We start from the raw sequence: 17,810 nt of genomic DNA on the forward strand, positions 1-17,810 counted from the left end.
CATTCACTTTCATTGCATCTTTCTTTATTCCATGCAACAATTCAGCCAAGAATATCTCCTTTTGTGTTCCACATTAGATAAAAAAATGAATATAGAACAACATGATGGTGAACTTAGATTTTTAGGTGAACTACCACTTTAAAGGACTGGTTAAATCTCCAATGTAATTTGTGATCTAGATAAGTTTATATCAATAACATGTGCAATGTGAATTGACATTGTTCTGGATTTTGAAAACAATTTGATTTTCAAACAGAATTTGAAACATCTTACTTGCCTCAAAAAGTTTGATATTCTGTGTATCCATCCAACAATCACAATAATTCTAGACATTCCAGACTGAGTTTGAATGTTTTTGCAATAATAATTTGTAATAAGTTAAACAATGCATTACGGATTACTGAGAAATATGTCCAGGTATTAATTGGTCCTTCAAACACATTTTGGCTGACGTTAATCTACTTTTTAGAAACAAGTTTATCAGGAAACTGCAGTTGTGCATGTAGTGAGGAGGGAGCAAGCTTTAAACACTGACTGATATCCCATGTCTGGGAAAACGTGCTAGTAAGAAAAACATAAAGGCTGGGGCCCCCATAGAAATTTTCATTTTTGCATCTTAAGAGGGAGATGTGTTGATTAACAGTGTTATGATGGGATCTATGTTGATGCCTAGGGCACAAGGTTAGAGGGGGTGATGCTAGAATTGTTTTCTTCAAGGCCAACAGCCCTCCCCCTTTCCTTGCACAAACGCTACCAGCTCAATAGCTAAATGGGGGGTGTGGGGTTGTCTGTCCCAGATGTAAATTGCGGACATGGAAAAGAATCTCATTATTAAGGCTGCTGTTCCCCCCCAACAACCTCAATGCAGAGGGAGACGGGTGAGACTGCTGTCCCTTCTCTATGGACAAGTTGGGAAGAGGAGGGGTGGTTGTGTTGAGAAGCCACAATGGTGTCTTTGTTTGGGCACGCAGTTGCATTGCGCTCAAGACCTCTCTCTAATGAGTAATTACACAAAATACTATCAGGTTAGGAGGTGAAATTGGGTTTAGTTTGATATTAAATAACTTGGGGCATTCCGCAAGTGGTTTTTGCATTCTTTTGGCACATGCTGTTGAGCTGGTGATGCTGGACAAATGACAGGGATAGAAGTGTTGCTGAATGTCCATGAGAAGGGATTCATACCTGGCTGACAGGTACAGGTGAAGCTGTTGACCATGTCTCGACAGATGCCGTCATTGACACAGGGGTTGCTCTCACATTCATCAATGTCCACTTCGCAATATGTCCCGTGGTAGCCTGTTAGAGAGACATCAAGAGTGAAACATTTCTATGGCTCCATGCAGTTTTTTTTTTTTCAATCCTGGGGCCGGATTCACAAAACATAATTAATTTGAGCATTTTTGTCTGGTTTTCCAGTACAAACTAAACATCCTTAAAACAAGCAAAAATTATAGGAAAATAGGAAATTATTTTTTTTATTTTTTTTATTCTGTCTTGTTTTCAAAGAAATCTAACAAAACTTGGTGGGGTTTATGCTTAAAACAAGAAAAAAATATTGCCAAAGGGTTTAGAAAAATAACATTTTTTTTTCTTCTTAAAACTTATTTTATATATATATATATATATATATATATATGTATATATATATATGTATATATATATATATATATATATTTTTTTTTTTTACTGCAAAACAAGACAAAATACTCAAATCAGAAAATGCAACCCTAAAAAAACTTTTTGTATCCTGGGGGATACAAATATTTAAGAGGCTAGGGAGAGGAGTAATGAGTGAGTCTGTCAAATTTCTGTGAAAAATATTGAAAAGGGGGTCCCTGCAAATACTGTAGACTTTAGACTTTTTATATATATAAAGTCTGGTATCAACTCACTTACAAAAAAATTTTTTTTTGAGAAGGCAGTGGACCTCGAGGCAAACACTCCTATCTTTCATGACTTCTACAAGCTATAAATTGAAAATAAAAGCAATAATTTAGAAAACAAAACATGGAAATATATTATGTGGGTCCTAATTCATTGGAAAATAGCAAAAGGTACCTTTATACAGTATGCTTGCCCTTTTTAGGGTTAAATATTTTCCTAAAAAAAAATTCTTGAATGCGGCCCCTGGTCCTGGAGTTCCCCCAATACTGCACTATTTGGATGGTCCCTTATCGAACACACCTGATTCAACTCATCAGCGCTTTAGTAGAGGCACCATTGTCAGGATTGGATGTCAAATAAGGAAAAAATTAAAAATGTTCAGTGTTGCAGGTAACCCAAACCAGGAATGCCTCAAACTGCAAACTTTCCCACAGCATTGGGGGCCCACAAGATGTCTTGCTACACTGCACCCTACAGCAAGTTCATGTCTCAGGGGAAATGGAGAATTGCTCTATCTATGCACACTGGGGCCCCTGGACACACTTCTTTGACAAGAAGCACCACACCCTACTGTCCATAGGATGCTCTGTGGTCAACTCTTTATTGAGAACACACATGTTCTATAATGGGCAGAGTGCCTCTCTTGTGTTTCACCCCATTCAGGTGAAACAGAGTGTGTGCTGGAGCCAGAGCGCTGACGGCGGCACAGAATCAGAAAGAATTAGCCCCACCACGTGAGCTGGGGCCAAGTCGGCAATGATGAGGAGGGTGGGGAAGAAGAGGTGTCTGTGGAAATGAAAGGGGTATGGGCAAAAGTGGGGGAAGGGGACAAGAGTGCTGGGAAAAAGTTTGCGCTCTCTATGTGCGAAGGGCGAGGAATGGAGTACAGAGGGGCACTATTGTTCCACTCTATTCCCACCACTCAAGATCTCATTAGAATTCACTGCACACTCCTCCCCCTCTCTCCCAGATTGCCCAATACACCCCAATCCCAGTGCTCATTTGTATAGTTCCCACCCCCCAAAAAACCCAAAGTTGCATACAGTACGGTGTACAAGTTTTACTGAACGTGTGTGTTCAAGACACAAAGCCTGGTGTTTCTGTGACTTACCAATGTTGGTTGAGCTCTTGTGTCATTTCTACTGAATTACCCCTCCCTAAACCACCACTCTCTGATAAGACATTACATAACAAACGCTTCTCGTCTGAGATTTGCATGTTTCCCTAAGTAGGTCTATAATGGAGATACTCATGAAATTATGTTTGCGTTCTTTGTAAACATGCGCTGGACAGATATCTTTGACCGTTACACACCATCACGCTGTTTTTGTCAGTGACTCACACGTGAGCACTGTGTTTTTAAGATGTAAAAACAACTTGAGACACCTGAATTCTGTTCCATTCGTAAATATGCACAAACTTCTTTGCTAGTTGCACCACGTCTTTTTAAACAGCAGCAAAAAGACTCCAAACACCTTTGTCTTGTCCCATTCGAAGTATACATCGGTCTTAAAGGACATCTTTATGGGCCTAAACTCCTAAAGAAAACTAGTCCAGTGTCTCATAGCAGTCGTAGCGTGCATGTGCCTGTGAATAGTCATATGGAGTATTCCCTTGACAGGCTTGCATTCGACTGTATGGAGGCAGCGAGCACTTCCGTCAAAAATGAAGTATGCTTTGGGCTTTAGTGTCTCTGTGTAAGCTAAGGTCAAGTGCATACACGTACCAGGCATACAGATGCACGTGAACTCGCCGATGCGGTCCAGGCAGGTGGCGTCGTTCTGGCAGGGCATGGACAGGCACTCGTTGATATCAATCTCGCAGCGAGGGCCGGTGTAGCCCCGTCCACACTGGCACTGGAATGAGCCCTCCGTGTTAACACACTTCCCAAAGTGCTCGCAAGGGTTGGCACCTGGCATGGAGGAGAGATGGAGAACAGTTACTTGCTACGCAGAGAGACAAAGACAAGGGAGATATGGAGAAAATCAATGAGAAAGGAGGCATTCATAAAGTTGTAAATTTACCGATGGAACATTCATCCATATCTTGGTTGCAGGCTCCGCCAACAAAGCCAGCAGGGCAGGTGCAGATAGCGCGGCCATTGAGAGGGTTAGTGTCACAAACTGCCCCTTCATTGCAAGGGTTACTGACACACGCATCGTCTAGATGACATAGCAGACCTATGGGAACGGAAGAAAGTCAGTAAATGTCAGAGAATTTGAAATATATGACTGGTTCAAAAACTTCTAGATCAGGGCTTTTCAAACTTTTTGATGCCAAGGACTCACAAATATGGTGATCCCTTGCAAGGGACCACCTTCCTAAAATATAAATGGAGCTATACATTTTTGAACCCGGAATATTCCTTTAAGATTCTCAGAATCCACCCAACAATCACAATAATTATTGAGAATACGAAACATGTAGGGGAAAATGGATGAGATTAAGCCAAACAATAAGGAATAATGAAGAAAGTCATACCAGTCTTGCCCACCGGGCACTCGCAGAAAAAGGAGGCTACACGATCATGACACGTGGCTTTGTTGAAGCAGACAGCCGTGGCACAGTCGTCAATGTTCTCACTGCAGTCGTCCCCAGTCCAGCCATTGACGCACACACAGGTATGTCCCCCAATGGTGTTGAAGCATGTGCCACCATTATGACAAGCATTGGGCTGCATGAGACACTCATTGACATCCTCAGCACAATACTGGCCTAAGGACAGTAAGGCAAAGTTAATTTCGATTTCAAATTGTAAAAAAATTCTCCCACTTGCAAACACAGAAATATCGGTAAGTTTACCTGTCCACTCAGGCGGACACTGACAGTTGTAAGTGTTGACACCATCTACACAGATCCCACCATTCATGCACTTATGCCCAGGGCAGTCATCCACGTTCTCCTCACAATTCTGTCCCCTGAAGCCTGAATGAAAAAAAGTTAATTACATGACTGAAGTACAGGGAACTTTGGGGTAAAGGTGGTCGTAATCATGTCTCATCTACTCCCAAGACACCCAGTAACTTTAACTTAACGCTACTTAATGCTTCTCAACCATAAATTGATGTACAGAGTCGAGTGGGCAGTAAAAAAGGTTCAGTGGTGTTGAGTGTTTACATATTCTCACAATGGTTCCCACAGCGGCAGAGTCAGGACCTTTCAGAGTCATGCTTCGAAGGACCACACTCCCTGCCGTGTTTGGTTGTTTTATAATCTCTCACGGTTTCAATGACTTCCTCTCTGGCGAAAAGACATTTCCTGCTTGCTCCCCAGAGGGGAGCAGAAAGGCCATAAAGTAAATTCCTGCTCAGCAGCCCACTCCCTTTCTCTCTACCAAGTTTAAACTGTCTTGCTCTTTCACTCTGTGTATATCACTCAATCACCCAGTCTAAGCTATTTATAGCAAGCATGAGACAGCAGTACAGCAGTATCAATGCCTGGAAAGATGCTTGGATTTAAAGGGATAGTTCACCCCTTAGCCATCATTTACTCATCATCATATTGTCCAAACCCATATGACTTTATGAGATGCTGGGTAGAATGTTGAGGACCCACAGAATGTTGTGTTCCACAGAAGAAATAAAGTAATATGGGTTTGTAAAGGGAAATTGTAAAGGTTTGTAAAAGTGTTCATTTTTGGGTGAACTATCCCTTTAACCTTTTGCAACCCTGTGTCCACATATGTGGACATTGTATGTTGGCTTCGCTATATGCAATGCATAATTCAAATTACTTTAAACTGACTGAATACTGTTCGTAACATTCCAGACTATAATTTAAGGGTTAAAATTCTGGAGCACCAAGTCGCGTGACACAACAGCATGACATCAATTTCTGCTAAGCGCTTCTTTGGGGGCAGCGCCAACAAAAGTGCCTCTGGTAAGAAACCTTAAGTTTTTTCATTGAAACCTTTTTAGTTGTAAAGAGTGGCGTCTCTAATTTTGTTTGATATGCGGCTTTAAAAATTAATTCCATTTCCGTGTGTCAGTGTGCTGATAAAATGATGTCCACATATGTGAAAATTGGGACCTTATTCCCTCAAAAGTTGAAAAAGCATGTTCGTTATTTTGAATAACTTTCAACATTAACACATCTGTGGGTCATTTTGCTTCATATTACATGTTATGTTTACATTTTATTATATTTTATTTTGTTATCAATGTACAATATGATTCTATTCACTAACATTAGTAAATGCATTCCTATATTTACTGTGCATTTGCACACTGAGAATCAATGGGTTCATCCAAAAGCTGAAAAATGTTGCTTTCAGAGCCTTTATGTGGAGATAGGATGAAAATGAGATGCATTTTGAACTTTTCTGAGACCAGTGCATACATACAGCACACTGGAGGTTAAGTCCTTCACTAAATAGGGAGCAAGGGAGCATCCTATAGCTTTCTATGCAGCTAAGTGGATTCACCCAACCAAAAGTTCAGTTTTAGGCTGCAGATGATGTTTGGACCACTCAACATGTTCAGCAAACATGGGGCAATGGTAATCATCAGTACATAGATTCAGAATTTTGTAATGCTTTATAATGAATTATGTAAACATGGTTGGCAGTTATTGGATGATGCTGGCCATTACTTTGATTAAGAATTGTTTATTCAGCTTTATAGAAAAATCAGCTGTAATGTCTCAACTTGAATAACCAACACTCCTGGAAACAAAAACAATTTGATGAAAAATATATATTTCTATAGTTTGGTATTATTTAAAATTACTTACAATTGTTATTTAAAAACATTATTCCTGTTGTCCACATATGTGGATGTGAATTTTTAGGAATACTATTTGCTCTAGAATTTTTATTTTCTTGTTTATTAGGTGCAACTAGTGAAAAAAAATCAAAAAGGAAAATGGAATATACCCACAGCAATCACCCTCAGGTCTCAGGAGGTTAAGATTGGGAAACCCTGAATGCAGTGGCATGGGTTCCCTTCTGAAAAGACCAGCATTCATTTTCATGCTGGTCCTAGCAGTTTTATGCTGTTATTGAAAAGCAAAATATGCTGGCCAACCACCGGATTAAGCTGTTTGACAAAGGGGAGATTGTTGGTTAAGCTATTATAGTTAAGAAGGCTGGTAGGAAGACCAGGATACTTATGGTGGTACTAGCCATGTTGGTATTTTTAGTAGTGTATGGGAATGTGGTTAAAACTATGTAGCTCTACATGGGAGTGTGTGTTTTTTGTCTAGCTGTACCTGGCAAGCAAGCGCATTCATAGGTGTGGTCTCCAGTCTGATGGCAGGTGCCTCCATTGAGGCACTGGGAGGGGGCACATGGTTGGGTGGGCACCTCACATGTTCGCCCACTGTACCCAGCCAGGCAATCACAGCGGAATGAGCCATGTGTGTTCATGCAAATGCCACTGTTAAGGCACTTTCCGGGTTTACGGCACTCATCAATGTCGTTGCGACAGTTCTTGCCTTGATACCCAGGTGGGCACGAGCAGTTGTAGTGATTATTCCAATTGGAACAACGGGCACCATTGACACAGGGATTTGTGGCACACGCATCAATCAGGGAACAATCCTGACCTGCAAACACAAGAAGTGTCATTCAGATTCAGCCCTGTATAGTCAACAAAACTATGCATGTTTACTTACACAATCTTGCACAGTTACGCTTAACTCTTTCCCCGCCAGCGTTTTTTAAAAAAAGTTGCCAGCCACCGCCAGGGTTTTTGACGATTTTCGCTAAATTTTAATGGCCCGCAGAATATTTTCTTCCATGAATATATGAAGATGCTATATATCACAATAAAGATCTGAGTCTCTGCTTTTAGGCAAAAAAACCGATTTTATTTTATCTTCATTTGTTCTTTTTTTATTGCGACTTGAATAGAGGTCGGTTTTGTCAAAAAACAACATTTCAGACAAAAAACTGATAAAAAGGCATGTTTATGTCTGATAGTTTGAGCTTCTCAATAATCCACTTCTTCATGTTTGAGACGATCGCAGTCTGTTTCTTTGATCAAAGAGTTGCGTACTCTTTCAAAACATGCGGAGGGGTCTTCCTTACCGTATAACACCTAAAACACGGAAACCCGGAAAATTCCGTGTTTGGCGGGGAAGCGTTTTTTCATAAAACACGGAAAATTCCGTGTTTGGCGGGGAAAGAGTTAATAAGCTGACCATGTGCAAGGTCTTCAGACATGAGTAAATAATGTAAATAATGACTGGATAGATGTTAGCCCATTTCTGTTAAAACACTGAAGGAAGATTGGATAATTTCAAATGCACAAACACTGATTTAAGATGCCCTCAAGCTTACCTCTGAACCCTCGCTGGCACACACAGGTGTACTGTTGGATTCCATTGGCCACTTGGCTCTTGCAAGCAGCTCCGTTTAGACAAGGTGAACGATGACAGGGGTCCAGATGCTGACAGAGTGAACCAATATAACCAGGCCGACACCTGCAGAGAAGTATACATTTAGAACACCATTTTGGGCACCTGAGTGTACAAGCATTTTAGAGGGAAATGAGAAAATCACATGACACAATACTGAGCAATTCTAAACTCAGTATCCTACCAGACTCATAAACGAAGCAGAATCAAACCATTGAGCCCTTAGCAAGTTTTGTTGGGCATAAAAATACTCAGCTCTTATTGAAAAAAATCTGGTTAGCCATTCAGTGATAACAACACACACACGTCATGCTCTCCACCAGCTGTTGCATGCTCGTCATTCTTGACTGAAACAGCCAGGCACACACTCCATCTCGGCAATTACGATCCGAAAAGCATACGTCACTTCATTCCAGTTCACATTCCAGTAGCATTTCATATTGAGAAAAAGCACAGCTGTTAATAACAGAATTACCAGTATTCACCCAAGAGAATACAGTCTGAACCGATACAAAGTGTTAGATCGGTTTCGTTTACACTGGAGACCACTCAAAAGACAGGAGACTACAAGCCGTAAGTATGAGGTGGTGGTCAAGTTACTTTGTGCCAATATAATACACTTCTTTTCACTCGCTAATTCTATGCTTTTAAGTAAAAGAAGGTTATCTTAACAGACAATTGAGTGTGACATGAAACTATAGATAAAATAAACAACGCTTACTTAAAAGGCCATTTCTCTCATGGGCTCATGGACTCTGGAGCCTTTCTAGTCATGGCTTGAGAAGCCAGTGTGTGTTGGGTAACCCTACACCCACACAGGGAGCCCCACCACAGGATGAACTCCCACATCAAAAAGACTGTTTGAAGCTGATAACAAGCACTGGGATGGTCTGTTCTCTTTGTGTCCCCCCCCCAGGCCCTCTCTCTCTCTTTTCACTGTAAAACAACCCCTGGGCAGAGAGAACAATGGCTTTTCCTCCTCTCCCTGTTACAGGATGACCACTTTTTAAACCAAGCTATCTGTCCCTTTGTTGTTTTGCCTCTTTTGTGGCTTGCATCTCCTCCCCCGCACTTATTTGATGCAGTTTCTGACCTCAGGGAGAGGCTTCAGAGAAGGGCTTTGCCTATAGGAGGTGCTGTTTTAGACCTCTGCGAGAACCTGTTGTGGATCCATGATATATAGACCTTATTTGCATTATATTTTAGTTTTGATGTACTTAAATGAAAATGAGGCTGTGAGGGATAGACTTACAGTCTCTTCAATGGCATGCACTGAATAAAAAGGCAGTCACTGTCACACTTAAATAATACATCACATATAACAGATACTCTAATATTATATTTAAAAAAAATTAAATACTGAATGTTGTCTGCTTGCTTTCCTGCAACAAAGACGCAGCTTTGAAATAAGTATTCATTGTAGGGCTGTCACGATTATGACATTTTGCATATGATTAATTGTCAAACAAATAATTGCGATTATGACGATTAATCGTCACATTAAGGGCATTTGCGCTTGAAAAATTGTCATTTTTTAAGATGTGCTTTTTTCTGCATGTGTACATCATACACCATTAGTCATTTTTATTTAACTTGAAATATATAAAACAAATAATAAAATAGGAATATATGATTTCTTAAGGCTTTAAAAACTTATGAATGTCATGAAAAATTATCTTTTAAATATCAAAACATTTCTAAATACTTAAGATGTGTCTCTCTTTTTGGTCAACTTTACATTTACACTGTTGTTTTTTGAACTCATGTATTTCCTATTATATATGTTTTATAAAAATAAAATGTAATTTTTATATGTATTTTATTATATCTATAACATTTTCATTATATGATGCAATAGTAAAATATTTCTGTCCTAATTTCTTCACTTTCGCATGTTATTTTAATGCTCTGATTAAACCCACAAGCCCTTATTTGTCATGAAGCAAAACCTTTAATTTAATAATTTTTATCACTCCACAGAAATAGAGTAAACGTGCATCTCCTCCTCTGTGTCAATGTGTGTCATTAAAACTGCATGTATGAACCAGGAACATTTGCTATTACATGATCATTTAAAGTGAAACCAGAGCGCTTTGCATTTCGTGGGAGTTTGGCGTGAGCCTCTGCTGACAGTGCGCATCGGAGCACTTCACGCACTCCTCCAGACAGGACCTGGTTGATGCCCGTGGTACGGCTCTGTGACGCTCAGAGTTCAACTGAATGACACACAAACTGCCGTGCATGGCATTTATGCAGTTTATTTGCTTAAAATTCCCCTTTTTGGGCATTAAAATGTCATTGGAATTAGAATGCCCAATAATCGCATTTATCTCAAATAACCGTGGTTAGATCTAATAACTGCGATCAGACGGTTATTTAATAATCGCGACAGGCCCAATTCTTTGTATTGAGCCAAGAGCTCAACGTGTGATATTTTGATGTTCTTTGGTCGAGCATCCTCTCGCCAAATGATTCGTAGGTCAAGAGTTCACCAAATTTGAACTTTCGTCTACAGTCAAACGCAAACTTGCTTCACATTAACTTGCATTTCTGGTCTCCCACATTTAGATGCATTTGAACGGGAGTAAATGGAGTGCGAAGTGTAGTGCGACCGCCCCTTATAGGGTTAGGACACCCAAAAATGAAAATTCTCTCATAATTTACTCACCCTCATGCCATCCAAGATGTGTATGACCTTCTTTGTTCAGCAGCACACAAATGAAGATTTTTAGAAGAATATCTTAAATCTGTAGGTTCATACAATGCAAATGAATGGGTGCCATCATTTTGAAGCTCCAAATTCCACATAAGGGCAACATAAAAGTACTCCAGATGACACTGGTGGTTAAATCCATATATTCTGAAGTGATTTGATAGTTGTGGGTGAGAAACAGATCAATATTTCAGTCCTTTTTTTACTATAAATTTCTCCTCCCTGGTCAGTCAATCCATGTGCTCCAAATGGGATAAATCAGCCTCTGAAGGGGGAATGATTGTGGCTGCCATGTTGAAGGGTCGTTCCAAACCTGAGGGCCCTTCAAAAGGGGCATTTCTGTAGGGTTCAACTGTTGGACACTTCGCTGCGAAACAGACCGGAACCGGACAACACATCATAAATCTGCAGGTATGTTGTAAGTCAGCTGCACCTCAAAATATACTCTGGTTCTATAAATAAAAAGTCTTTGGATAATAAAGGCTTTAATTATTACAACAAACTTTTTAAAATATTTAAACCCCTGACTTTCTGTTTGAAACTGGCTTTTGCTTGTGATATTTTCCTGTGAATTTGCTTAATCTGTTATTGTAATAAAAGGAGTTCAAATAAAATAAATATTCACGGTGGCATTTTATTTATTTAATAATTGAACATATACTGTACATTTGTATACTGGTTAATTTTTTTCCTGATTTTTTAATAAAACAAATATTTAAACATGAAGCTTACTAAAGTTATAAACATTTAAATGATTTCTTTTTGGTTTGCATTCTGAAAGCATTTAGTGAGGCAACACCATGTTTAAATATTTCTGAATAGGTGCAGGTGATGTGCAGCATTTGTTCACCAGCAGTGTTCCAAATGACTGATATTTTTGAGCCCTACACCCTTCACCCCTCTGAAGCTCTCACTCTGGAGGGCAAACCCTCTGAAGGGATTAGGGCATAGGGATGATCCCTTCGGAATGGAACGTACCCAGCCTCCACTTCACTTTCACATTCTTCTTGTGATTTTAGTGATTCACACGCTTAATGCATATCGCCCCCTACTGGACTGGGAGGAGAATTTATGATAAAAAATTACTTAAAAATAGATGCTTCTCACCCACACATCATGTCGTGTCTGAGGGTACAGATTAAACCACTGGAGTCATATGGATTACTTTTGCGTTGTCTTAATGTGCTTTCTGGAACATAAAAATTTTGGCATCCATTCACTTGCATTGTATGGACCTACAGAACTGATATATTCTTCAAAAAAAAAATATTTGTGTTCTGCAGAAGAAAGAAAGTCATACACACCTGGGATGGCCTGAGGGTGAGTAATTGATGAGAGAATCTTTGGGTGAACTTTGACTTTAAAGCTGTAAAAAGCTCCAAGATCATATCTAAGTATTTGTCCATTAGCCATCTCTGCTTGATAACAATATTATTGACTTAAAAACACAAGGGTCTAACAGCTGATGATGGCTGCTTCTTTCTAATCAGAAAGTCTGAGAATTTTTTCCTTGACTCAGTCTTGAATGTTAAACAAGGAAGAAACGGAGCAGCATTTACGCAAAAAGAGGAGTTCTCCATGAATACCTCAATGCTACTCCTCCACCTTTTGAGCCCCCAGTGTACCGCACAACATTCCCTATGAAACCTTCACGTGCTGAGAGGTCAGATGTCATAGGTCAGGAGTCTGATTGTGATGATAATGTCAGGCAGTGGAGTGGGGGCAGGTCGGGGGCATCTGCGAGGGAATGTCTTTCGGAGGGTGGGATGGGGGACGAGTCCAGTATGGAGAGTCATGTCATATTTCCTGTAATCCCATGTCTCCTGCTCTGAAAACACTCACACTCTTTCTGAATCCCAGATCCCTGTTGCTGTGGCAACCTCACAGGCGGCCAAGCAGGCCTAACACCCCACTCCCCCTAACACCCCACTACCCCTCATCCCCATGGCTATTTGTCATGGCTTGGCTGGGTTTATTTAGAGGCAAATTAACTATGTCTGGAATCTCAGGGTTACCAAAAAAATTAATCTGGGAGTTGAAGCACATAAAGAGCTTTGGGGAGGAGACCCACATCAAGGTTCATCTAGTATGCAGTCTGACACTCAAACCCTTATAAAAGTGCCCATTTCAGAAGAATGCCTGGACACAGGCTACTTTACAACCAGTTGTTCGCTTAGGAAGCAGTTGATGTGAATGTGGAGTGAATGTGTGTGTGTACATGAGCAGCACTAAAGGAATGTGTGAAAAAGGCCAAATCGGTCACATTATGTGGTACATCTTCTCATCAAGCTATTTTTACATGGATCCTTTGTTAAAAAATATCCACAAAGAGGCAAACAAGCAGTTAAAAAAATAGAAATGTGTTGGAAAGACCAGAATGGACAGGACCATTGAGGAACTGCTTGTGGGATTTCAAAGAGTTACTGGACTATGAGGAAGGATGTGTGGACAAGAGGTATTTCAACACACAAAGAGAGGGAGCCTCCAGCCACACAAAACATAACATGTATGCTTGTGTGAGTTTTGGAGTGCATTCCCTGTGTGTGTATGTATCCATACTGGTGTTCCAAACTTATTGGATTGTGAAAAACTTGGTGAAACAGTGTAAGAATGTGTAGATATGTCAAGTAGCAGCAGGGGGGAGGAATGGAGAAGTTAGCCTATTCGTCCTCACACAGTGCTCTGCAGCCAAAACACACATTCTTTTGTCTGGGCCTTGGCTGTGCCTATCGGAGTTGTCCAAAAACATGCAGCCGAGAGTCCTATCACAGTGCTCACAGTGAAAAATAACTAATTGTAATGGGCTTCAACCTGACAGGAACTCCATTGTGAGAAGGATGTTCTATGAAGCAGAATTTGAAAACTTTTGAGAGTTAATGTACATGGAAAATAGGCATTTTTGCTTTCAGCCAGGTGTGAGATGTTACTCAATCTGACCACTGACTCAAATTCACCATAAACCTTGACCCCTAATGAAGATCCGGGTAGACAAGGGTGAGGTGGGAAGTCGTAGTGGGTAGAAACAGTAGTCCTCTAATGTCATATCACCAATGAAGGCTCACGCCAGCTGCAAGCACAGCTCAAAACAACTGTTCACATCTGTCAGCGCTGCTTTGGCTGACTGCCTCCTCTCCAGTTTTTTAAGGATTACACCAAAAACAATGGCACTATTCTGTCAATGAACTCCAAACAGATGTGCAGAGCACACACATGAACAGGCAGTTAGATCACATGCAGGTTAGTATGGGCAGCATGCTCACAACACGTCTTCCTTGATTCGATCCAGAAGTACATAGGTTAATAAAGCAGTTGGAGAGGTTGTCAATTAGGCATTGACTGATTGCTGAAAAAAGACAAACAACTGCAAAGTCAAACATCACCACAAATACCTCACAAGCACACTTAAAACACATTATGTAACTTACGAACAATTTTCTCTCCTAGGATGCTGAGAAACCACAAAAAAGAAATGTCAGTGTAAAAATGCAGTAAACTGGGCTTAAGAAAATACAGATCATTCAAAAAATCTGTAATCTCACTTGAAAAAGGTCAGGCTATGTAAATCTAATGGCCGAAACATTCTCTACGCAAGTATGTGAATGCAGACACTTCTATCAATGCAAGCTCAATTTTGTGCATCATTGCATTCCATAATGTGTCACACCACCATTCATCGAAAGTAAACCTTGGATTTTCAACATTGCTGCAAGGGATGTTATAGCAGAAATGAGTTCCATTTTCTCTTTCAAGTCAAATATTTGAATGCTTGCTTAGCAATATTCTCTTCAAAATGTCTTTAATCTGGCAAGTTAAAATAAACACATTTACAGCTGAATAACTTACCTGAATAACAATGAATTTGGTTTTATGGCACAATCTTTTGAAGGAAACACTATTGCCTCCTAGAGTACTTGTGTTTATTGCCGCCACAGTAACAATGCACATTGCTTTGTATAGTATGCTCAACTGGACCATGCATTGGCAAGCGCTCAGGTCTGCGATCGTGTACTTGTGTAAAGCATGCTTCTGGCCTAAGGTGTTTCTGCAGACCATATCAAAATAATTTAATGGGTCATGACAGCTTTTAAGACTTCCAAGGTGTTGTATAACTTAAATATATTTACACAGTGGCTTTCAGATGCTGCCGGTATGATTAATGTGTGAACCTTGGCATCTCTTCTCATTATAGAAACTCTATACCATATTTCCTGCTCTCTGGGTCATTGTGGCAGTGTAACCTGACACTAGGGTTGGGCGATGTTCCCTAAATTGGCAGTTGACGATGTTGACATTAAAACATCGCGATGGACGATGATATCGTCGGGGGGGGGGTTGGGTGGTATATAATTTCATATAATTTTCAAAAATTATATGAAAAATTATAATTTCGTTATTTTACCAACCCAACTAATGACTCGTCGGCGCTTTATCAGTAGGTTGCACGACACATTTTTTAGCTTTCACTTAAGAAGAGTTGTGCACTATTTATTTTAATATATCTCTTTACATAAATACTATTTTCCACTTAAAAACTATAATTTCGTTATTTTACTCACTGATGAGCAAAAGGTCGAGGTAGAAATGACCATGTACCTGCAGGAAATGGCCATTGATGGGGAAGAGGACCCGCTGACTTGGTGGAAAACGAACGACAAAAGGTTTCCGTTCATGGCAAGATTAGCACGGAAATATCTGTGCATATGTGCTACCAGTACTCCATCAGAGCGGGTAGTGTAGTTACTCCAATCCGCAGCTTATTAAAACCAGATAAAGTGAATATGTTGGTATTTCTGGCCAGAAACATCGAAATTTAAACATGGTCTATGGTGAAAGATATTACACTTCTTTACGCATTTTTCGCCATCCGTCGCGGAGCTATTCGATTTTGCATAGGCTATTATTTCTTAAACGTTCATTTGTGTAGTTCATATGACCACTTTACAATATTTCAATAACATAATTTATATTGTAGCCTGTGCTGAAGTTAATTGTGCTGCTAATTATAAGTGAAATGTTAATGCCGAGTTTCGGTCTGAGTGTTGTTCCGTTTTCTTGTTCTTTATTTATTGTTCTTCTATGTTTTAATAAATGTGTGTTATTCATATTCACCTTGTTTCTTTCATTTGATTTGACATTATGGATTTATGGCCAAGGACATTTTTCTTTAAAAGTATTAACCAGACAAAAGTGATTTGACGTTCGCTGGTCTGGGTTTATCTTATTGCCGCTTCAGTGTATACAAGAGCTATGTGACAATGAGCAAGATTTTCTGAGACACTACAACTACTAATAATTAATTAATAAAGGCTATTTTCTTGTAGCCTACAACATAAAATATTTAAATCTAAATGTACAGTGTAAGATATGTAAAAAAAAAGACAAGAAGCTAACAATGTCAAGATCAATGTTTGTGTAGCCTGCCTGACACGGTATTTTCACAGACTAACACGTCACGTCTCTGGCATATACTACAGTATTTAAAATAGCATACATGCATTAGTTATATTCTCAATTTAAATTACAGAGCAATCCCTGCAAAGTTTTTAGGTTAACTATAGAAGAGACTAGGATTAGTGAATCACACTAGCAAGACTCGCAAAAGGGGGCGTGGCATCACGATGGTGGCTCGACATCGTGATGTTGGTCAGCCATCACGATGGACGATGATATCGTCCATCGGCACAACCCTACCTGACACTATTCTCTTTTGTACAATACCATACAATCATCTAGCAGTCTAAGGTCACAACACATGTGGATAAGCAAAAACAAGCCACGTCTCCCTGAAAGAGCTACAGGTGGTCAGTCATGGTCCAGGAGGCACCAAGCAAAAGAGAGCTCCCGACAGGATTCCAATCTCCTTGGTACTTGAAGCCATCCTTCACACACTGAGGTGAAAGACAATAACCACACATTCCACAAACCAAACTCTTTCCTTAGTACAACAGGTAGTCAGTTGAGGGCCGGTAACCCACTATTAATGTCACTGAAACTATTCCCTGTTTTGTTTGCTTTGAAAACAATGAAATTTTGAAGTTATAAGCAACTTTCACGGTATCAAAATGCTGAAAGTCCCTTAAGAATAAAAAACTGTCTGTGAGAGTGTCTGACATATAGCCGTTCCATTTCTTTGTGAAGAGTCAATACTTCCACCACACTGCCAACAAGTGCTAGCTACCCTCCCCCAACTACCCCCACCTAGCTCCCCATCTTCTCAAAGAGGAACCAAAGTGGGGGTAGGGGAGCACTTTGTGGGCTAAATAAAAGAACTGAAGTAGTCAGAACCCTATTGTCTGAGGACAGGGGAGCAGTGGCCCAAACTGCAGGGCTTTCAGGCCTGAGCTCAAACGAACCAACAGGCTTCTGCTGTAGCCTGGCAACAGTAACCCATGGCTGAGGAGAGAGACTGGAGGGTGGGGGTTGTGAGGACAGTTACAGAACTTTCACAGGAATTTAACCTTCCAGATTTCCAGATAAAATGTCTATTATCATTGAAAGTAAAGGAAATGTGTAAATAGATGGGCCTTTGGCATGCAACAGAAGTTTTGAGAACATAGTTTTGAGGCATGCGTTCAACAGGATGCATTTTTACCAATATTAAATATAAACATGGACTTTCTCGACAAGTAACACCTGCAAAACTAGGAAAAGAAACAGCAGATCTGCAGAGATATCCATGATTACCGTACTTTTTTACTGTTCTTCTCTTTTGTATTGGCCACACTGTAATTTTCCATCAGTAAGAGTATTACTAACTGGAAGATGTTTGTGCTATAACATGATAATTGTAAATGGTTAATACAGATTATGAAAATAAAGCCTTAACACAGATTATATCAAATGAGGACATACTGTT

At 40.0% G+C, this 17,810-nt stretch overlaps 1 protein-coding gene across 1 annotated transcript in view; it reads right to left on the reverse strand.

Moving 5' to 3' along the window:
* LOC127647535 (neurogenic locus notch homolog protein 2-like) overlaps positions 1-17,810 on the reverse strand; it is a 47,563-nt gene that overhangs the window by 18,829 nt on the left and 10,924 nt on the right. The window contains exons 3-9 of the mRNA XM_052131814.1: positions 8,165-8,307; positions 7,093-7,428; positions 4,687-4,809; positions 4,366-4,599; positions 3,909-4,064; positions 3,611-3,796; positions 1,183-1,296 (exon numbers count right to left, since the gene is read on the reverse strand). Coding sequence (XP_051987774.1) covers positions 1,183-1,296; positions 3,611-3,796; positions 3,909-4,064; positions 4,366-4,599; positions 4,687-4,809; positions 7,093-7,428; positions 8,165-8,307 — 1,292 coding nt within the window. The remainder of the gene's footprint in view (positions 1-1,182; positions 1,297-3,610; positions 3,797-3,908; positions 4,065-4,365; positions 4,600-4,686; positions 4,810-7,092; positions 7,429-8,164; positions 8,308-17,810) is intronic.

This window comes from Xyrauchen texanus, chromosome 8 (genome assembly GCF_025860055.1).
Source record: "Xyrauchen texanus isolate HMW12.3.18 chromosome 8, RBS_HiC_50CHRs, whole genome shotgun sequence".
In the NCBI taxonomy this organism is placed as follows: Eukaryota; Metazoa; Chordata; class Actinopteri; order Cypriniformes; family Catostomidae; genus Xyrauchen; species Xyrauchen texanus.